Source organism: Epinephelus moara, chromosome 2 (assembly GCF_006386435.1).
Source record: "Epinephelus moara isolate mb chromosome 2, YSFRI_EMoa_1.0, whole genome shotgun sequence".
Taxonomy (NCBI): domain Eukaryota; kingdom Metazoa; phylum Chordata; class Actinopteri; order Perciformes; family Serranidae; genus Epinephelus; species Epinephelus moara.
In genome coordinates, this window is record NC_065507.1 from 34,887,047 (window position 1) to 34,910,533 (window position 23,487).

The 23,487-nt window shown below is 39.5% G+C and overlaps 1 protein-coding gene across 1 annotated transcript in view; it reads right to left on the bottom strand.

Moving 5' to 3' along the window:
• LOC126408979 (spectrin beta chain, non-erythrocytic 4-like) overlaps nucleotides 1-23,487 on the bottom strand; it is a 119,850-nt gene that overhangs the window by 84,723 nt on the left and 11,640 nt on the right. The window contains exons 2-12 of the mRNA XM_050074822.1: nucleotides 18,245-18,402; nucleotides 17,728-17,879; nucleotides 17,121-17,294; nucleotides 7,590-7,681; nucleotides 7,377-7,457; nucleotides 7,112-7,227; nucleotides 6,786-6,898; nucleotides 6,439-6,626; nucleotides 3,028-3,145; nucleotides 2,568-2,726; nucleotides 408-710 (exon numbers count right to left, since the gene is read on the bottom strand). Of these exons, the coding sequence (XP_049930779.1) occupies nucleotides 408-710; nucleotides 2,568-2,726; nucleotides 3,028-3,145; nucleotides 6,439-6,626; nucleotides 6,786-6,898; nucleotides 7,112-7,227; nucleotides 7,377-7,457; nucleotides 7,590-7,681; nucleotides 17,121-17,294; nucleotides 17,728-17,879; nucleotides 18,245-18,389 (1,641 nt within the window). The 5' untranslated portion in view covers nucleotides 18,390-18,402. The remainder of the gene's footprint in view (nucleotides 1-407; nucleotides 711-2,567; nucleotides 2,727-3,027; nucleotides 3,146-6,438; nucleotides 6,627-6,785; nucleotides 6,899-7,111; nucleotides 7,228-7,376; nucleotides 7,458-7,589; nucleotides 7,682-17,120; nucleotides 17,295-17,727; nucleotides 17,880-18,244; nucleotides 18,403-23,487) is intronic.

Consider the following 23,487-nt stretch of genomic DNA (forward strand, 5'->3'; position numbering starts at 1 on the left):
GAGATGACACTGATTGGTTAAATTCATGTTACGACCAAAAACCACCTTTGATTTATTATTTTGGTGCACTTACTCCAGCACCAAAGAAGAAACAGCAAATTAGGTGGACAGTAAACATGGAGGGGACTCTGGGGAGGCGCAAAAACATGAACAAGTCTCTGACTGTATCTGATCCCCCAACCAGCACTTAGTAGTGAGAATCTTAATTTTTGAAATGGTTCGCCTTTCATTCCCATGGTCTCCTTCCACTAAAATAGCACAGCCTGCCAACAAAGGCTGGAAGCAAGTTGAGGCAACAAAATCCAAAACGTAAAGGTCAAACACAAATACAGTTTATCTGCCTTTATTTAACTACTGAATATAGTGGAGTGTCTTTCTCATTCTCTCCCTCACACAGCTGCCAGTACCTGAGTGTCCTCCATCCAGTCAATCATGTAGACCATGTCCTGAAAAGTCTTCTGCAGGGCCAGGTTCTTCTCCAGCCGGGTCCTCCTCCCAGCAACCAGCTCCTTTAACAGACTCCACTGGCCCAGTATGTTCTCTTTTCGTGCCAAGATACGCCGGATGTCGTAGTATCCTTCTGACTCCATCTCTGCAGCAAGTTCCACCACCACCCCAATTCGCTCTTCATAAGAGGCTATGTCGGCCTCGATGGCCTCATGTTTCTTCATTGCCGCCTCGACTGCTGGTAGGTCATAGCCAAAATTGTCCTGTAAACAAAGAGAAGAAAAAAAAACTAAAGATGTAATTCTGTAAGATGTATAGCCAAGGCAAAGAGAGTTGAAAGTTTATTAGTGGAGAGCCCCTTGAGATGAACCATCTCATTTTTGAGGGGGTCCAAGAGTAGGAAGACTAATCTAATGAAGATCAACCACTGAATCTATGACAACCGAAGAACCTTAAGTTGCACACAGTAGTAAAGGAGTTTTCATACATACACAGGATGATTGTACAGCCTGTCAATTCATCTGAATAGAACAATATTCTCTATTGCAGGCCCACTCTGTAATTTAGACTCATATAGTGCATGTATATAAAAAGTTGTAAAGCATCCAGATCCTATTAATATGCACATAGTTTTCATTTCCATGGTTAGACAGCTCAACAAAAATGTCTCCTACTTCAAACAAAGAAGAAAAAAATCGAATGCACTTTGAGTCCTAATTATAATAAAAAGCCTTTAATATTACATGACTGAAAATGCGCTTCGGCTGAAAGCCTTGATCAGGGTGTTGAGGTAAAATACAAACACAGACGCTAAGTGGCAAAAGGCATTACATAGCCAGGCTCAGACTGCGGGAGTTTTACAATCCTAAAGGTTTTAGAATTAAGTTGCATCATGCACAAAAGGAGAAACTTCATAGATGTTCTTCGCTCTAATCTCAAACATGCACACGCTACACGATTTGACTATAATGGTGCATCACACACTACAGGATGTTATTTAGATTATTTTTCCAGACGGAGCCACTCATGTGATCGCCCTCACGTGTCTTATGGGGAAGCAGACGTAAACAAGGCAGATTTGATATGGTGTGACAACTTGCTTTAATGTTAACAATGCTTTGCAGTGAGAAAAAAACAAAAGCAGAAGGCTAAACGAGTCAGAATGAGAGAACGCTTGGGAAGATGTGGTCAACATGGGCTATCTATTCTTCAGAAAGAACTGGAGGTGAGATTTAACCATCAGTTTTAATATCTGTCAACAATAGTATGCTAGCTAATGTTAACCTCAAGGGCTAGAGTGTTTACCTTTGCTTGGCAACACTGTCAGTGTACTGAAATAATCATAACTGTAACCATCCGGATTTTAAAGCGTAAATATTAAACATGTTTGAAATTAATGGGGCCGTCCCGATGGGTCTGCGACCAGCTCAGGAGGTTTAAGACTGGATCTGTAAATCTCTCAAATTACCAGATAATCAGGACTAAACATCGATAACCACCAAAGTCCCAGACCGGATTTTTCCTCAAATTGCTGTAAGGGGTGAATCTGGTATAAATCTTCCCAAAACTCCTGTAATCTGAGCCTGGCTTTGGTTGCTCACCATAACCAGTCAGGGCTGGTTTTCAGACTAACTGTGATGTTGCGGGTCATGCTTGTCTGAGCATGTCTTCAACTCACATTTACGGAGAGCACAGAGAAACTTTTCCCCTTTAGCAGATTAATATGAAAACTGCCTTTTAGTATCAAACTCTGTCCATACATTATCTGCACGGTAAAGTTCAAACATCCCAGTGAAGGACAATAAGCCCAATATGTTTTTGTGAGGAGGGGGAATTTAGCTATGCAGGCAGGCCAATGCAATTCACTTTAAAATTGATCCATAATATATCATTATGTCACTAATCATGTAATATTGGACTTTTTATCCATGCAAAGGTAAAAAACAGTATGCATTTCACATTAAATATGGTTTCTGAGGGGAACTGGAGCTGCCCAGCCAAACCAAAATTTAGCATCTTTTTTTCCCAAGCAGTCAGGAGTAGTACCATCTTGCTTGTTCACAAATGTTGTCACTGGAAGAAGAATGTTTATATGTGAGCTCCATAAGATTCCTCCCTACCTGTGATACAAGCCTCTGGTTTTCGTTGAGCCAAGCTTGTCTCATTGTGGTTTTGTGGTCAAAGCACTGAGCCAGCAGCTCCAGCTTCTCCTGACGAATCAGCTCCTTGCGCAGAGCCACACCCCTCTCATGTTCCGCCTTCTCAAGCCTCTCCCAGGCCTACATAGAAAGTGAAAAAAATAATGTTATAATATTATTATAATAAATCATATAATCATACAATTATATATGATAATGTAATAAGAAAAAAAGTAATGTAAAATATCACTGGTTAAACAGGCCAATGTATAGAATGGTGAAAACTTTGAAAAGAGGTGCAGGTTTTCTCCCAACTGTTAAAGACTGATGATGACATTTTCATTTATCAATAACTCCTTTGTATCATTTGCCACTTAATTGTTTAGTAAAAGGTGAAATATTTTGTATAAAATAAAGACATTCCAGCTAGTGGGTGTATGACCTTATTGATGTCTGAGATGAGCCTCCCATCATGAGGCACAAAGGGTTTCTGGTTGTTGGCTCTGAGCTTGCTTTGGATGGTGAAAAGAAGGACTTCGAGATTCCCCTTCTCCTGAAACCTGGGCAAAAAACAGAAAACCTTGGTTAATGATCCTGTTTCACAACATGGCCACTTCTCTTCCAGCAGTCCTCTCCTGTGGAGGACACACTGAAGTGAACTCCAACTTTGTTTAAGGAAAAACTCAAGCTGCAGACACAAAGTCGGTCAGGGTTTTATTGACTTGGTCAGGGACAAGTTAGCACCATAAATCCTTGCTGACAGGGAGGTCTGAGGACTCCTGGTTAAGGGGGATTTTTCTGCTCACTCTGCTGCCTTGTTGTCCAGTGTCATGGCCATTCAACACTGTGGGGGAGTCTACTGTATGAACACCTGGGTGTTAATTACTGCTACAAACCAATAAGTTGACATTTCCTGAACAAGTGCAGAACCATTCCATAAAAAATAATTACGTTCCCTATAAAAGACAGCCAGGATCTTGATTTATGAAAACAGGAAGGGGTCAAAATGTGTTCTGAATTTCAAGTGTCAATTTTCAGAGACAAAGCAACTCAGTTGAAGAGGGACGTCATCGATGACTGGAAGTAACACAACTACTTTCTTTATTGATTTATCACCTGATTATTTTTATCGTCAATTAATTGTTTTTACTATAAGTAGTCAGAAAATAGTGAAAAATGCCCCTTAGGGATATCCCAGAGTCCAAGGTGATGACTGCAAATGTCCTGTTTTGTCTGATTAACAATCCAAAGCCTCAAGATATTCAGGGGCAAATTCTCAACAGGACAGCTCAGCTTTTGCGGCCACTAAAACTGAGCATCTTAGTGCTCGTGAGCTATTTGCACATTTTGAATGAGGTAATATGCATACATTTGGTGCAAAGTTGGTAACTGAAGTGCATTTATAGGGGGTTTCAAGCCAAACTTGTATATGGTCTGAAGGTGTGCCTTTGAAAACAAAAGCAGCACTGACAGACCAGATTAATAAATCCCAAATACTGTTTCTCTCTCATGTTTAAATTTCTCTCAAGTTTTAAGGAATGCCTCTGCACCTTGTTGGTCAGGACTTGTAGTTTGTGATTTTCTTTGTCCTGCCTACTGTGCTCTTGTTACAAAGGCAGCATTTATACTTTGCCATATGGATAACTGCAATCACACGAAAAAGCCAAACTGCACTCAACTGCAACACAGTATGGGCATGTTTGCACTATAATATTATTAGTGCAGTATCTTTTATGAATTAGACCTTTGTGAAATGGGGCAGATAGCAGTTGTGCAATTCATGGTGCTATCACCTGTCACAATCCATTCTTTGTAAATTCTCCAGTCAGTTTATTATCATATATGAAAAAGAAAAGCATCAAATTCTCACATTGGAGACAGAGGTTGCATAATCAAATATTTTCATTCTTAAATTGAATTTTTTTATCAATGATGGAAAAATCTGGAGGCTGTCCATTATTTTGACAGATAAGCACACTGAGGACAATCTACCATAACTTTAAGTAATTTATCACTATCCAGTTGATGGTGTCTTCATATCAATTAGCTTTTGTATAGTCTTGTCTTTTATCTCACGTGCATGACCACATTGTGTAGCTGGCTTTATCCATGGTATACATACTACTGCAGAATGTCACAACAGCTAAGTGCCTGAAGTTTCTTTAAAAAGCCTAATAATTGTGATGTTGATATTAGAGAGGGGAAAGAGGGATTGATGCAGAGGAGGATAAATGACAAGCAAGTAATACTTTTAACTTTTGTCAGCCAGGCAGCTAACGTTACAGGGCGAGACGATGGCAGCCATGAGGTCAAGGGGAAGTTAGTTAGCTTGTTCAGTGGGAGCAGGAGTGCACGTGGCTGAGGATGAAGGATGGCAAAATGTTCTGTGACATCTGCAGAAAAGCTTACATGAGTAACAGATTTGTCTGTGGGGTGCACATGGACATGAAAAGTGATGTTCAGTGTCTCTGTTTATCTTTTCTGTTTATGCTCTTATAAAATACATAATCTAAATGTTTATTCTGTATATTAGTTTTTTAAAAATATATTGAATGAATGAAAATTAAATGCTATTATTTGTCTTATTATCATTAAGAAATGAAAATGAAAATTAAAGGTAATAATAGGTTATGACAGAATTTTTATCACCGTGTCTGTCTCATTAAACAATGATATATGCGTGTCTGTATTTGTAGCATCAGTATCACGATGTCTATGTGTGTGTGCACAGTGTGTTTGCATGTTAGACAAGTCATAAGTCAACTGTTGGCTGCTGGTATTGGACACAAACTCTCAACTCACCCAGAGCCAGTCAACTAGACATTAACTCAGAGTGTAACAAGACATATTGCATCATAGTCTGTGTGAGCATGAGTGTATGTGTGTGTGTGTGTGTGTGTGTGTGTGTGTGTGTGTGTGTGTGTGTGTGTGTGTGTGTGTTTGTGTGTATGTGGGAATCATCAAAGCTGCCAGTGTACTCCCAGTGCCTGTGGGTCTGATGGTAATGCTGATCCTGATGATGCTGGACAAAAGACTCAAGACTCTGTAGCTCTGCATTTCAATGTGTTCCATGCATGTTCGCATGTACACACCAAAAAACATGATCGACTTCCACACTTCCCCATTTCCCTTCTAAAGAACACAAATCAGGGTCAACTCTCACTTTCAGAAATCAAGTTGCTTATAAATAATCCTCAGCAGCAGCCACACAAACAACGGGCACTGTCTCCACTGAATTACACACAGTAGATCTCTTAAGAGTTAAACATGGTTGACAATCAGATGCTGCCGCTGCATATTTTTTAAAAAATGAATCAAGAACAATATGTCAGCTTATTGCATGATTAAAGGGAACTTTGCTGATCAGCTCTGTATTATAACAGTGCGGGTAGTATGTGTTAATGAACTATGTTAAACTTCCCTCCATCTTGCCAGCACCCAGATCTCCCTGCTCTGCGTGGATGCTGCAAGTTAACAGTGCAAAGTGAAATACTCCATTTCTGACTGTGTTAAAGCTACACATTGTATGCATCCCTCTCAACTAATGAAAGCCTAAGACAGTAGAAGTCAAATCAGAGAGCAGTGCGCTGACATTAGTCAGCTCCACACATACAGAGAAATCCTATTCCTCTGGCAGGATGGATATATTGATTATTTTTCCATTAATCTTGAACCAAACCAGTCAGAGTAAAACAGATCAACCAATTTGCCAGTCATATTTACACATAGTATGTTAATAATTCATATGCGTTTCTAAGTAAGCATACTTATGTTTGTGTGAGCCTTGCAATAAATTACACAAAAATGGCAATAAAATATCAAGATGCCATTTTTAAAAATCAAGGAAACATACTTGATGGGCTTCTCTATGGTGCAGTAGGTTGTGAAGGCCTGTAGCTGCTGCTGAACTCCCGTCAGCGAGTTGGCAAACTTTTGGTTGCTGATGACCGCGATGGTCTTTTCTATCCAGTCCAGCAGGTCTGATGCCAGTGCCTCATAGCGGGTGATGATCTTCTCTGCCTCAATACAGTTGTCCAGTACCTGAGACAGACAGACAGAAGAAAATTATGTTTTTATATTTTTCTATTCTCCTGCATATTTTGATGAATTGTTACTTTTGTTTCAGCTTACTAACACTGCTGGCCCTTCAATGTTCATGGAGTGTTTATGTGTGTTTATCTGCATGGGTGTACTTGTTACCTTGCCAACCCTCTTGCCCTCCACAATAAGAGCCTTCATCTTGGAAAAATAGTGGTAGTAGGAGACCACATATGTGATGATAGACTTTTCATCTGGGTTCTCTGTATTCACATCTGCATGGGAGGGAGGTGACATAGACAGAGAGCAGAGTTAACATCTGATTGACTTTAGGTGGAGGCACATGGCAAGTATTTATTTCAGTGAAGACAAAAAAAAGAAAAAAAAAAAACTTTTTTGGCACAGTTATGGATATAATAAGGATATTGCTGTATGTAATGTAATTTAACTGACATTAACAGTTAAACTAGTTAAATATTTATTCTCACCCTCAGGGTCCAGGAGTTTGGTGAGGCCCAGGTGTTGCTCAGCGATATTAAAGGCTTGCTGGAGGTTGTGGGTTGCATTAGATCGCGTCAGCTTGTGGAACTCTATCAGGTCAGGTCTGGAGGGTGCAAGATGATGAAACAGAATTTGGCATGTTTGTCCGTCTCTAATTCTTAATCGGTGAAATCCGTTAAATGTCTTTCCACTCTGTCTTTCAAACATGTTAGCATGCTATGATAAATATTAAATGTTAAAAATTCTACCAACCTGTGTCTGTGTATGAGGGCATTGAAGGCGAGGCCGTCTCTCCAGCAGGTGGTGAAGTTCTGGATGTTGACCTCAGGGTACCTGGAGCACAGAGAAATCTTTACTTACATCTTGGATGCACCAACCCACTAACATACAGAACTTGGTACATTACATAAATGGTCGTGAAATTCACAGTTGCAGCATACAGTGTCCTGTATTTTTATTTCTCACCCTGCGGTCTTCATCTGGCACCAGAGCAGCAGGGCATCCTTGGCAGAGCGAGTTTCTCTGTTGTCCTCTGTCTCTATTTTGATCACCTGGATCTGAACAAGAACACAGCAAAGCAACACTTTAGAGTTTGTGGGCGAGACATTGTAGCACAGACCCCTACACCTGCTGTTTCTGTTTTCCAAAGCCCAAGATGACATCCTTATATGTCTTCAATTTCATATCTTTGGGTTGTCTTCCACAACCCAAAGATATTCAGTTAACTGTCATAGAGGACTACAAAAACCAAAAAATATTCACATTTAAGAAGCTGGAATCAGTGAATTTTGACCATTTTTTTCTTAAAAATTACATAATACGATGAATTGATTTTTAAATTAGTTGCAGATTAATTATATAGTTGACAACTAATTGATAAATTGTGAGCAGTGAAAGAGTGACTTAAGGAGTGATTCTGGACACAGCCTGACAGAGGCTGTTTGGCTAACATATAAAAGCTAGTTAGCAAAGTTAGCTTACTTATTAAGCTACCTGTAGTCATGCACCAATCCTGAGTCAGATCATTTGTATTTATTATATGTCTATAAGTATACAGCTTTAACTATCATGAGCAATGATTAGATCTGTGATTCACGTTAAGTAAACATGCATTTATCTAACTGTGACAAAGTGTGTGAGTGTCATACACATAAGTCCTGCCCACAAAGGCTCTGATTGGCTAAGTGAATTCTCCAACCAGGTAAACAACCACAAGAGCCTCATTTCCACCAATTCAGTTCAGTACATGTTAGAACAGCTATTTCTCCATTTCTATTGTGAAAGCTGTGGATGGTATCATTTGAAGTGTTCCTTACAATCCCAATTTTTTGTCACCCCTCTGTTGAGGTTCCTAACACACAGATCCAGTACTAAAAGGTGGAGCTAGAAACAGGGTAAGTTGTGGCTGGGTTTGAAGCTTATGTAACCACTATTCACTCCATGTTTTTCATACATTAGTCAACTATAACTATAAAATGAAAGGATGTTTTAACTTTTAAGGTGGAATGTTTTCTTGCATGTTTACTCAGTGCATGAGTTGGCGATGTGAATCAATCAACACAACTTAATTATCAATATGACAACTTTGAGCATTCCATTTGTTTTTATTGTCTCTCTTCAATGATATACGCTTTAGTGACGATTGGATTTTGAAGCAATTAAAAATATATATATGAATTTCAACTGGATTATGTAAACAGTATATATTCTAATCCCCACTTGGGAGAAAAAACATGGCAGAGCGTCGTTGCAGTGCACTCCGGCAGCACTACACCCCTGCTCTTGCCTGACAAGGACTCAATGATAGCTAATATGCTATTGAGAGAGACTCTCCCTCCAGCCTGTTCTTTTCTGAAAATGTTGGCATGCAACCCGTTCTATGGATGATAAACAAGGTACAGACTTCCCTGTGCATCACTGGTGAAGAAGAAATATAGCAAGAGCTTGACACAGCAGTGAGTCAACAAACTGGGCCTGCATTTAAGAGTACTGTCTGTGCTATGCACGTTGTATGGATAGAAGGTAGGAGGCACATGTTCATAGGGTTACTTTTGGTCCTCAAGGTATCATACTGAAAGTTTTTGGCAACAGCAGCCATATTTTAATCACTTGTACAAAAGATTTTGGGACAGCAACGTAGCGGTCTGGAACCAGTTTAGAACAAAGGTCAGAGTCACACTGCCTGACAGTAGGGCAGTGTCGAAGATTCGAATCCTCAGTTGACCGAGACTCTCCATTATTTTCTTTTTTTTTTTTTTTTGGGGTTGGTCAGTGTGCAGTGTACTTCTGGGGGCATTTCAGTGCCTAGATTTAGCTGCAGAGTGAGCTCTCCTCGCTTTCATTCTGCTTTTGGGTACAGGCAGCTGCAGACCCAGACCCAGGATGAGTGAGACATAGGCAGCTACCCAGAGAAATAGAGGCTTTGCCCAGTCAGGCTCCAAGATAAAAAAAAAAATTCTGCCTTTTGCTTTAGGTGGGGAATTTACAGCCCACAACAACTTAACACAATATAATCTCTGGCGTATGTTGATATCAAGTGTCAGCAATAAAATGTTTTTGTCTGTTCTAATTCATTGTAAGCATAGCTAGCATGCATTGGCTCAGAGGGCTAACTTGGCTTGTTTACTGTATAACATGAATGTTACTGTCAGACTGAACACCTTTTAGAACCCTGTTCAAACACTCAAACTCAATATGTTAAAAGGAACGAACAGACAAATATTCGTATTGAACAGCCCAATCTGATTCGACAAATACAATTAAGAGTCGGGTGCAGCCCAACCTCACAGTATTCCTGAAACCTCAAAGGAACACACAGTGAAAAAGCATTAACAGTAAAAACAGACAAGAGCAATACAAGCTGAGGATTTCAGTGCAAGGAAGTGCACAGCCATTACAACGCCTGATGATAGGTGACAGTGACAGCCATTCAACCGATAACATCACAGTGACATGATCCAATGTAATTGGGGACATGACACCCTTGAATCAGCTGCTACCCATGTCGTTAGGCACAATGTTGCACACACATACACAGTCTTGCATATAAATACACAAATACAAATCCTATGCTAAATGATGCACAGAAGGTACACATAAACACAAATGCTCACAGTCGCCCACAGAGACCAGATGAGGTTTGGGGATTATGCTAAAATCAACTGACTGTCTTTTATCCTGAGATAAGATCACAATTTAAAACTAGCATGAGATGTTATTTAAGCAGCAGAGACATTATAATCAATATATAAACAATGTATAAACTACTGTAAAGATTTGTCATTTAAATGTATCACAGATGAACTGCTGATTATGTTTTTCTTTGGTTGTCTCCAATGTCATTATTTCTGAACAATGAAACTTAATCCAATACTGATATTATTTATCATTTTAGTTGTTTAACATTCAAATATACCAAATACTAACCGATCATAGCTTCACAAATAAGAAGCAGAGACCTTTCCAATGTTTCATATCATTGTAGATTAAATATTTTTGTTGGGGGAGTAAGAAAGACAATTTTAAGGCATCGCTATAGGCTGGTAACTTGAGAAAAACTTGATGAATATTTGTCATTATATTTGACACACAGATGGATTGAATTAGTGTATTCATTAAATATATATCAACAATGGATTGATCATTAAAATAGCCGCTGTGAAATGGGAGATAACATGAGGAAAACAGAAAATAAACTTGCAGTGTGTTTTTACGCCTTTAAGTTGAAAATACTAGTAGTATGGTTTACGATGTCAAGTGTGTCTGCTGTAACTCAGTTATTCTTTCTTTGCTGTCAATGAACTAAAAAAGTTCAGGAAAGACAACATTGTGAAGACAATGTGCCAGAGAAACCCACAGGCAATGTATAAAATATTGAGCAATAATACATATACGAACTACCTTTTAACCGTGTCACATTAATTTTTTGCATTCAGATAAAATCTGAATCTATAAATCTTGTCAAATATGCAGTCAAGCTGCATCAATATGTTTCCAGTCAGACTCACCGTAAACAGCAAGTGCGCTGGCAGTGTTCGAGGTGAGCTAACACACCCCCCCACACACACTCCACACAACACAAGGACATTCAGCCAACCATATACAACACTATAATTAAAGTCACTGCAAATAATAACAGTCTGTTATTATTTGTGAATGGTTCTGTAAATACATTAGGATTACCTCTTCCTATGCCTGTCAATCCTCTCCCTTCTTTCTCTTTCCCTCTCCCTTTATTTCTGTCTCTCACTCTTTCTGCTTGTGTGCAGTTACTGCAGTGGTTTGGTCCTACCTGCTGACTGGACAAAGCAAACTCTCACATTCACCACAGAGGAAGGGAGGAAAGGGGAAAAGAGGTGGAGATGAGGAGAGACATAGTGCAATAGGGAAAGATAACTGGAAACCTCTCAACTAACATAAATCTCAGCCAAACCTGGACAATTCTCCATCCTACTGTTATTATTCACAGCAGTTCCCCTCTAGACATGTTTAGAAGTACAAAAAATTACTCTGCTGTAATTAATGTGTTTTTAAGATGGTCTTTCATCGTCACATAAAAAGTAAAAAAAAAAATTCTTAAAAAGGGGCTGGAGGCAGAAGCAGATCTTCTCTTTCGCCCTCAATGAGAACCTATGCCCCGCCTACCACCGTTGCTTGCCGTAGGTTTCGCTTTCTGCTGTCTCCAGCACTGCTTGCACTAGGTTGATGGGTAAAAGAGCAGTGTGCATCAAGATGGCTAGAGTTATCGTTAGAGGAAACATCAGAGAAATTCAGCCATAAATGTTTGAACCTCAGTCAGACCCAGACTCAGGAACAAAGGAGTCGGCTGTGCACCAAAATTGGCTACTAGCAGAAGTATCAGCATGGTTAGTGTAGTTAGCATCTTTTATTTGTTTATGTTAGCTTTTAGGCTAACTGGCAGTGGCTGACACAATGTTAGTGGTTATGAAACATGCAATAATATCTACAATTTTGGTAGATAATGGAAGGAAGCTTCATTTTACATTCAAAAACTGCACACTCTTCCATGTTTGCTGTCAAAACTTCCACTATACTAATGCAAACTCTGCTCTCTGTCCTGACAAGTCCGCTCTGTGCGGATGATTTCAGGTTTCTCTGCTGGTGTTGAGTCTGTTCCCCCATCGATATGTGTTTCCTTTATTAGACAGTGACTGGCTTTCGTTTTAGTAATGTACCCAATCTAGTTTGCCCAGTGTATGTTTTAATCTCAGATTTTAGGGAAGTGTACATACATCACCTCCTTCAGCAGAGGAATGTAAAACACATTTTGTGAAAGAAAATGTGATGAACTGCTCTTACTAGGAGATAGAAGTGAGATTTTCTCATTTAATCATGTCCAATATGATTATGATTTTTCATTTTATGTTTAATTATGCCATCGTTACACCATCTTCACATTAGCTGCATGTACAAATATGTTTAGACTGATTTGTATACTTGGTGCCATGCGAGTTTGAAACATCCCCCCAAAAAATCTGATAATTACATCTACTTTTGAGTTCCTGTGTGCGCTGTACAGCTTTGTGTGTGTCATTATTTGATTCATTTGTAATAATTTAGTGGCTTTTCTCTGTTCAAACCCCATTATTGCATCTTTCTTTCTTGTTCCTTGATAATATGTGTATTTTTTTCATCTGTTTTGTCCCCTTACCTCAAAAGGCTTTTTACCAGGTTGTCATTTAAGATTTTTTTTCTCTCAAAATAAATGCCTGTTTTAATAATGACAAACAAAGCAGGTGTGTCAGAAGGCTGATATGACAATAAACAGTAAGAATGACATAGCATAAAGGATTATAAAAGGCAGCCTGTGAACAGAGACAAATGATAAGGACAGCATGAAAGAGTGTGGTATGTAAACTGAAAAAACGGATTTCTATTTTGACCTTATTTTAAACTTTGATAATCATCTGAAACTTTGAGCAAACCTCCCTGATGGTGAACACTGACTGAATGTCAAAGTTTGGCCCCACCCATTGCTTAATTACCACAACATCAGTGCTTGTTGTTTCCCATCAGCCAACCATCCTTTCCCCCATCCTCACTTCTTTTATAATTACTCTCTCTCTCTCTCTCTCTCTCTCTCTCTCTCTCTCTCTCAAACACACACACACACACACACACACATACACACGCACACACACACACACACACACAAACACCAGTCTTCTGCACTGCTCCTCTTTCTCAGGGCATGCAAAATTGACGAGACCATCGACTGGTGGCTCTTGGGAGCAGGAGAGCGGGACAACAGCCAAGCTCACAGAGCTAGCAGTCAGCTAACACTACTATAGCCCAAAGTGTACAATTATAGATGTTTAGCTAGACTCCAAACTACACAAAATGAAACAGGCATTGCTGAATTACCTATCAAGCATGCTACCAAGCCTGTTAACTGTCTTAATTATTGATGTACTACAGCTATTAAATAATTCTGTAGACCATTTTTACTCTTAAACTGTGTTTCTTTCTATACAGTCTACTTGACTAGTTATGTAACAACATGTAATTCAAATGAAATACTAAGGGGCAAATTACAAAGAATGGATTGCGGTAGCTGATAGCACCATGAATTGCTAATCACTTGCAACCACTATCTCTCACATCTAAAGTTCCGATAATATTACGCTATTCGGCATTTGCTATGTAGGCTTTAGGCAACATTTATACAGTAGGCAAAGTACTGGCAGAGAGAAAAAACAAAACTGAAACTTTCAGATGGCGAGCTTCAGATCCTGACCGGCGAGGTGAAGAGGCATTCCTTGAAACCGCTGGCAAACAGAGAATGTGACAGAGAGAAACAGTATTTGAGTGTCTGTCAGTGTACTTCAAGTATGGCTAACCCTCTGAAGAAGCTCATAATTTCACTGTTATTGCATGTGGCTATTAGTACTGATCTTTGTGATTTGGACTGTTTTTACAATGAGGCTTATTTGTACAGAAAGGGGATGATTTTGCAGCAAATGTGTGCACATTATTATTTCACCCTTTGCAGGTGCTTTGAGAATGACAAGATTTCTTTTTATCTTATTTGTGCAGGTTTAGCAGCTGCAAAAAAACCACACAAACCTTGTGAGAATTCACTTGTGCAACTTAACTGGGATTTTTGGAAGAAAAACACACATAGGTCAATGCATGGAGTGATTTCATGATGCCAAAAAAAATGACTACAAACTCTGACATGCACACTTACATGTCAGTAATGTTCACCACAAACTAGGTTTCAACGGTGAACATCACACCTTGCACATTGCATGCACAGAACATTCATCCTCTTTGCCTCATTAGCCTGGCCTGCAGAGGGTCACTCACCATACTAAGTCTGCTAGCAGTGCTGTTAATTGTGCTTTGCGGTAGGTTGCCAGGCTTAGCATGACAATACTTAGTCCCAGGAGACAGCTACAAGACGGCTGTGCACCGTGAATGTTACAGAAGGGTCTGAATAATGCTAAACAAGCATTTTGTTCTAAAGCCACACTGTAGCACTGAAGCATAATAAAGAGGAGCCGTGGGCTTCTGCTGTACTTACATGGCAGGAACTGATCCTGTATCACTGCTGCTAAGGCATGGAAACCTGTGTATGAGCGTGTGTGAGTTTGTGTGATAGTATGTGCATGTTAAGATGTGAGTGTGTGCGTGTGTGACTAGACAGACAGTCTGACTGATGGAGTGTGTATGCAAGAGAGCGAGTGCAGTGTAGGTATATATATGTGTGTGTGTGTGTGTGTGTATGTGTGTGTGTGTGTGCGTCCTTGTTCAAGAGCAGACTGGAAGGCGACTGCTACCTCTAAGCCTCTGAGCCCTGAGTGACATTCAGGCTTTATCCACCAAACACTGCTGTCGCTGTCGCACACTGATGATGCCGCAGTTGTGACAGCCTCCCCCAAACAGAACCGCTGGCAGCTCATCCTAAATGAAGCCACTGCTGATTACAGCATCCTTGTGCTTCAGTAAGTAACATGGGAACACGTGCCAGCTTCTCAATACACTTATAAAGAAGCTCACTTTTAAGCCTTAGTATCCCATGGGAAGAATCAAATATTCGTTAGTCAGTCCATAATTTTGCTTTTTGTCTAGTGTACTTTTATTAGCTAGAAACCCCCAAGAGATATTGCTGATATCAGACCTCTACCAGGCTTACAGTTATAATCCTTATGATTTTCATGAAATAAACCCTGTTTTTGATACTATCTATGGTAGACTTTTTTTCAGCAATAGCCATTTCATATTTAAACTCCATAAGTACCTCTCGATATAGCAGTTTTTATCCTAGTGCTGGTTTCAGATTGCTGCTACTCACACAACATAGCATGTTATCCAGCTTCCACTCTCCAGGTGCCAAATCAGAGCTGTATCAAAGGTATACTATGCAGGATTGTTGGTTGCTATTTGTAAATACACTTGCTAACAAAAGTGAAAGTAAAAGTCAACCTCAGATTCACTCTTGTTGGGCGTTTCACATAAGTATATTTGTGTTTTTGTGGCACTGTATCTCTTGAATGCCAGCTGGCACCTGGTTGCTACCTTTTTAAAAAGCCCTGACCTCAACTGAGTGCTGTGAGGGTACACACCCATGAACGTCCTGAACACAGAAACTAAGATGAAAATAAAAAAAATCTATGCAGAAGACCGTCTCTACATATGAATACAAACTTCTACACAAACTTCTAGTGGGTGTGATAATGGAGAGTGATAACATTTGTATGAGTCTATACAGTGTTTTTTAGGAAAATACTGCAAAGCATATCTTAACGTTACTCAAAATGCAAACTGGACATTTCCATCTACTGCTGCTTCACATTAAAAGTGTTCAACTTGCAAAACAGGGCATAGCTTTGATTGTGAAGCAGTCACAAGAAACCCAGTGTATTTGTCACAAAGGTTAGTGCTGATTGCGATCATAATAACTAAACAAGACGTGGTCAGTTTCCTTATTTTTTTTATTTTTTTTTTTACCACAAATCACTTTTGAATATTGCGGGGAGTAAAGCAACAACAACGACCAGCCACAGTGAGATCAGCCTCAGCAAGGTACCCAACTTTATGATGTCCTGCTGTTGTGTATGTTTTTGCGCAGTATAAAATCCTCTGCTGCTTTACATTGTCTCTGGTACAACGAAAAATTTATTTTTATAATTTTTAAACAGACTGTTCTCCTTGTACTCTTTTTTTTTAATACTCAATTCTACATAGTTTTTACTGTAGAAAAGATAAATAGGCCAGCCGTGAAAAACGTTAAGCAGCACGGTACCCACACAGGCAAACATGACTTCCATGATCAGTGTAGCAGCTTCAGTTGATTATAATGGTGGCACTCTGCTGTAGACATGCCACAGCTCGCATGCTGCACCACACCGTGTCCCATGTATTTTGTCCCTTAGAATTTTTGTGTGGCAGTAGCTGACACCGAAGGGGTGTTTATGTTTTTTTTTTTCTTGCCTGTTTGTCCTTGTGTGTCAGTCTATGTCCCGTTTCTAAATTCAGTGGTTTGTGCAGGTTTGTGAACACAGTGCAGGCAGAACTCTTCATGGGTTCAATTTTCCTCAGCAGCAGTTTGTAAAGATTTGAGTCGTGGGGTGGGTGTTTCATCAGTCATTCCAATCAGAGCTGAACAGATCAGATCGATGGATGAGAGGAGCAGCTGCTGCAGAGGAACTTTTAGAGCCAGCACAATGAACACTGAAGTTGAACTTTTAGTTCCGTCTTTGCCCAAAATGAACGTGTGGGAAACAAACCACGGCTGTTGCCAAATCAACCATGATTTAAATCTTATTTAAACAATTACTTAAATCAGAATTTCCTAAATGTGGATATTAAAAAGAGAAAACGAAAGTCATACATATGACTTGAGAAATCAGAATTTTTTTATTTTTTTTTGCTAATTGCCAAAAAGAAGATACTAGGTTAACACTTTTAACATCTAGCCACTCTGTCACTGAGTTGTAATAAAATTTCATACAATAATCTTAACAATGTTACCTGGAAGCGTAGGATGATGGTCCACATAAGGCCCAGGGTGAGACGGTGGTTTCCATCAACAATGTCATGGGAACCAACATTTTCCAGGTGAACCCTCTGTTCTTTAAGAAACTGGAGGGCTTTGTCAACATTCTCCAGGCAATGGATCCGCATACGACCACGTGTAGGCCTCGGCTGTGTGGGAATCAGAGGGATTGTGAACAAAGATCATTTTTGCCAAACAATATATGGAGCCATCAGTTTGGTATTCACTTTAAATGTACTTAAAGAAAACAACACAGGGCTAAAGCTTTGAGAATTTGGAAACAGCACAAAGACTGAAAGGTTCAGAGAAAAATAATTTCTCATATTTATCCTCCTCAGTGAAGTAAAGGAGAAAACAAATGTGTATATGCGGTGATGCAGTGGCTAATGCTATAATATTTTCAAAAATAAACAACAAGCTATTGAGTGAAGTAGCTATGTAACACAGCACATTTTGAAATAATTTATTGATGTTCAGAAACACAGCACCTTTACACTTCACAACCTATGACAGATCAATACAGAGAGACAGAAAAATTGATAAACAGCCCATTATGATTTGCTATAATGTGTGTATTCCCACCAGCAGCTCTCCACTGAGGACCTCCAGCAGTCTGGTGAGCATGTATCCATCCCTCAGGTCGTTGTAGAGGTCAGATATGCGACAGGACACTCTGGCCAGATGGGAGTTAACCCACTTGGTAAATGTCTTCTTCTGCACTGCATCTCGTTCATCTGAGGGAAATCAAAGAATCAGCTTGACGTCAAGGGAAGGGGAAAGGGGAGACAGTTAGGAGAATATCAAGACAAATATTATCCCAAATAGAATAAGGTAACACTAGCATTAAATCAAATTGTGCTTATCTTGTGAGATGCTTTACTATTATTAATAATTTAGCACTTCTTTGCCATTAAAACATATTAACACTAGTGTTAACATATTAACAAACATATTAACACATTTTTTTACTAAAAAAAAAAAACATCTAAGAATCAACACCATGCCTTGATGTAGGTGTATTTATACATCTACTGATGCAGGCGTGTTTGTAGTGTGTGAGTCTGTATGGATGTGTGTGAGCTCGTGCATGACCTCTGACCTGCCAGGGCCTTGATGCGGGAGCACTCGAACAGCTTGGAGCTGGTACACTCCGTCTCCCAGAATCCCGAGCTGCTTGGTCGATTATTGTTGTTGAGCTGGCGCTGGGCTTCCGCGTTGTCCAGGTCTGGGGAGGCATTAGCCATCGCGCCCGACACCCTACAGCACACACACAAATTCAGGTCACACACACACATACACACTGATACACTGATGAGACACAGTGACAAAAGTATACAGTAGATGCATGTGTGTAGAAAAAATTAACCCACATAGACAGCATGTCATGTTATACTGAACTGGAAGAGTTTGAACAATGATGAAATGAAATCCCAATGTTGGACGGGCCAATAATTTGGTATGACACAAAAATAAAAAAAGAATGCATGAATGAATGAATACACACGTGTATAGACAAAATACACACATGCACATGTATGTAAAGACATTCAAATTCATACATGCTAAGGGCGGTAAGAAGGTGATGGGAGCAGGCAGTTCACACTTCATAATTAAACTCTGACTGACTTCACACACGTACACCTCATTTGACACATTTTTAACCCTTATTTAGCAACACACACACTCACTGAAACAATTTCAGATTCACACGGGGAAAAATATGGAACAGTTGCTGCAACATTACCAAATTAATTAGTGTGATCAAAATGCACAAATAACAAGGTTCACAGCAAAAAACATACTCTGGATCCCATAAATAACAGTTCCTTCCCATTCATGAATGATGCAGCACCTGTCCTTGGCATCACAGCATTTTACAAAAGAGAAGCTTAAAATAAAATCTCTCTGATGGTGGGAGACAGCGTAAAAGATATTTGGCTCATCTCTCCTGTCTCTGACAGCTAAAAACCGGAGGCTAAAAATAACTTCAAAACTTTATTAAGAAATCACACAGTGCAGGGTGAGAGGTAGGAAACAGAAATGTTCAAAACATCAAAATAATAATGAAAAGATTTAGAGTCAGTTCAGTTTACTGCTATCCATCAGTTTCAGTTGCATTCTTTTGATTAGCTGATAACATTTGACATCAATAACAGATCTCCATCAAATTCTTAAAAAAGCACTGGATATTCATCTGAGGCCGTATTCACAAAACATCCTTAAGGCTAAGTATAACTCCTTAGTCCTAACCTTAGGACTCCTGTGTTTTTGGTCTAAGAGTAATTCACAAAGCTCAAGTTGTCAGCTGGAAAAAAATGACTGCCAAATGTAATATACTTAGGAAGTCAATTTTTATATTGATTTAGCTATCTACTAATTTTATATTAAATAATTTTATTTAATTTGTTCCTCACTAAAAGTTGCTCTCAGCAGCTTTGTGAATAGCCCTTAAAGGTATGGTGTGTAGGATCTAGAACCATCTGTTGGCAGAAATGGTATATAATATTCAGAACTATGTTTTCATTAGTTTATAATCACCTGAAAATAACAATCCTGTTTTCATTACCTTAGAGTGAGCCGTTTAGATCTACATACGGAGTAGGTCCTCTTCCATGAAGTCCACCATGTTGTTTCTACAGTACCCAAGAAAAGACAAATAAAACACTGGCTCTAGATAGAGCCATCTGTGTTTCTGCACCGGCTGCTGTAGTTCCTCTACATGCTTGGCACACGGGAAAAGTTTCAGTTCTGCAACCTCAAGTCTAGATGCTACTAAATCCTACACACTAGCCTTTAAGAGAAAGATCTGAGTTGAGAACGGTTAGCGGTAAGATAAGATCCTTTGTGAATATGGCCCCTGGTGTAAACAATATGCTTCACTGCATGCTTCTGTTTGAGGTATCCAATTCTGAGCAGACATAAAAATCAGCACACTGGATGAAAATTTAAACTTCTTGTCTTCTTGTGTGAGAAAAACCTGGCAGTCACCAAATATGAACTGTGCATTTAGAGGACACTTTCTCACTCTTAGGCAGAGATTTCTCTCAGACTTACGCTAAGAGGAGCAATGCTACAGTATGTCTGATTAAACAGTTTACACTTCTTTTCTTATACTGATGCCCTTTAAAAAAAAATCAATATTTACAATCTCTGTTTTGTCATGTCCGTGCATGTCACGCATACAGTAGATGGTCGCTCATTTGCAAACTACAGAGACAGATGCTCTTTAGCATCAAATACTAAAAAACAGGTGTACAAAGCAGTGTAGTCAGTAGGGGTGGGGGAAATTTCCGAATCTTAGATGCATCGCGATTCGGATGTGGACGAATCTGAATCGATTCACAAACGTCCAAATTTCGATTATTTAAATCTGTTAATTAGAGTAATACAGAAGGTTCTAAATAATGCGGAACTAAGAAGCGCGGTACGTGTCATCTCCGGGACACTTTGGGATGCGCACCTGGAGCAGACACGCCGACACGCGCACAGAGGAAAACAAACATGGCTGACCGCCACCCACCTCGCCGTGAGATCCGAACAGCTCCTTCTAATTTAACAGCTCCTTCTACAACGTTGACGGCGGAAGCGAACTGGACAAGAGCCACGTTATATGTAAGCTGTGTCGTGCTAAAATAAAATACTTTGGCAACACAACAAACATGAGAAGCCATGTAACTCGATTCCACCTGACGGAGGAGTCAGGGAGACGGCAGGCTGTTGTTGCTGCGGCAACCAGTGTCGCTACCGACCAGAGAACAATCGAGGAAGCAATTAGAAAGCTGCCACCCTCATCGGAAAAGGCGAAGCGAATTACGAAGGCCATCGCGGCATTTATTGCCAAGGATTGGCGTCCTTATTCTGTCGTGGAAAATCAGGGATTTCGAGGACTGCTGCATACACTGGAGCCCAGATACACCATCCCATCCCGACGCTATTTCACACTCTACAACCAAACCAAAACAGAAGTCATGGCCTCACTGTTGAAGGCAGGTAGGATCGCAGTTACATGTGATGCGTGGACGTCTGTCGCCACCTAATCATTTGTTACTCTAACTACGCATTTTATCTTGTGATTTAAGATACCTGTTGTTACCTTTGGTTCCATACAACGAAGTTGTAACTTTCCAGTTTGCAAGCATTTCCATTTATATGTTTAATAAAATATAATGGAAATAAATTCAACTGTTTCTTATTACAAATGCACTGTTTTTAAAAATTGCAAGTGTTGAATGCTTATTCAGTGAGACAAAAAGAAATGTGTGCTGTGAAAAAGTGCATCAATATACATAAATTAAAGATGCATCAATAATCGTTTTATAATCGAATCGTAGCCCCTGAATCGTAATCGTTATCGAATCGTGAGGTGCCCAGAGATTCCCACCCCTAGTAGTCAGCCACATGTAGGTGTGTTTTAGAAAAAATATGTGTTTGGAACATATAGATGGACAGCAGTTAGGTAAATTATGCTGCAGGAACAAAATAGGAAGTTTCTGAGGACATATTGATATTTTTTTTACTGATGAAAAATCATCAGTATAGTAATCCAATGTGACTCACATGAATTCCAGCTGACCCAACCTCTATGATGGATATTTTTTAGGCCTACAATGATTTTATATTGAATACTAAAAATAGACACATACGCAGATGTTTGCACATGAAGTAAATATCTATTACATGAGTCCTGGTGAATGCTAGGCTGTCACATTAGGTTTTACCTGTTCCTCCCTCATTTTTCTTTGTGTTACACACATGATTGAGTGGATGGAAATACATAAAATGGTTGCTCCTGATGAAGAGCAGATGTGCCCACAAGACACTAAATATGCCATTTGGTGCTCTTCTCCAATGCTGCCTTGGGGAAATACATGAGTGGATGCACGCTGTGTTCTGTAATGCAGCTTTTAGGTTAAGGGTTTTATGTGTTAACGATTATTTTCATTACTGATTAAACTGCAGATTATTTTCACAATTAATTATACATATATATATATATATATAAAAATGTCAAACAATTCTGAAAAATGCTTATCACATTTTCCCCAGAGCCCAGAGTATGAGCTTCCAATTGCTTCTTTTGTCCATCCAACAGTCCAAACCCGAAGACTTTTCATTTACTATCATAATCAAAGAAAAGCAGCCAATTCTCACATTTAATAACTAGAAACAGAGAATGTTTGACAATTTTACTTGAAAAAGGAAACAATAAATACTAAATTACTAAAATGGTTGGCGATTAATTTTCTTTACAATCTACTAACTGATTATTCGACTAATAGTTGCAGCTCTATTGGAATTACAAGTGACAGTGTGATTGAGGTTGCTGTGCAGGGTTTAGGGCTTTCTCAGGCGTTTTCTGCCTCAACCTTTTTGCCGTAAATCTCTTTGTCTTCCTCTCATTCCACCCTTTATCTGGCCTTTCCCTCCCTCTCCACTGCAACAAAAGTCCAAGCTCACAGTTGTCACTATACCTAAACCACTGGAAAACAACGTAGCCATATCGAGTAAATGTCAGCATGCCCTGCAAGACAGAGAGAGGAGGGGTAGCTGTGCACATGCACTTAGCCATTCTCCCTGGAGAGAATAACAGCAGAGCATTACAGTGCTGTGTATGTGGTGATGAAGCAGAAAGAGGACTGCACAAGAACTCAACAGAAGTGAAACCTACAGGAAATTACTTTATTTATAGGTTAGCTGAATTAAGCTAATGACAACTAGGACTTGTTTGCAGCTATAAAGGTGCTATTCTCACTATGCCACTTTAGTAAACGACACCAACCTACATGGACAGAACAATAATGTCATGTTGTAGTATTTTCATACTCAGCATAGCTACTTAAGTAATCATCAGTTAATTACAATGGATATATGGGCACCAAGAACTGCAAAAGACGCACTAGTTGTGCGTTTTAAAATCATGACTTTAGTTTATCCACACTTTGTCTCAGTGGAACTGGTGCAGTGTCTTTTTTTGTCTTTGATTTCTTCCTGTATGATTGTTAAATGTTGGTGCATTTCTTCTTTGATGATAAGGGACTGACAAAACCTGCCATTTCCTCTTAAAGGGACACCATACAAGCGGAAGCGTGCATCTATTCGTAGATGAGAGGCTCATGCTTGGGACAGCACAAGATGTAATCATTATTGGCGTCCTCCTCAGCTAAGCTTTATCAATCAATCAATCAATTTTATTTATAAAGCCCAATATCACAAATCACAATTTGCCTCACAGGGCTTTACAGCATACGACATCCCTCTGTCCTTATGACCCTCGCAGCGGATAAGGAAAAACTCCCCAAAAAAACCCCTTTAACGGGGAAAAAAAACGGTAGAAACCTCAGG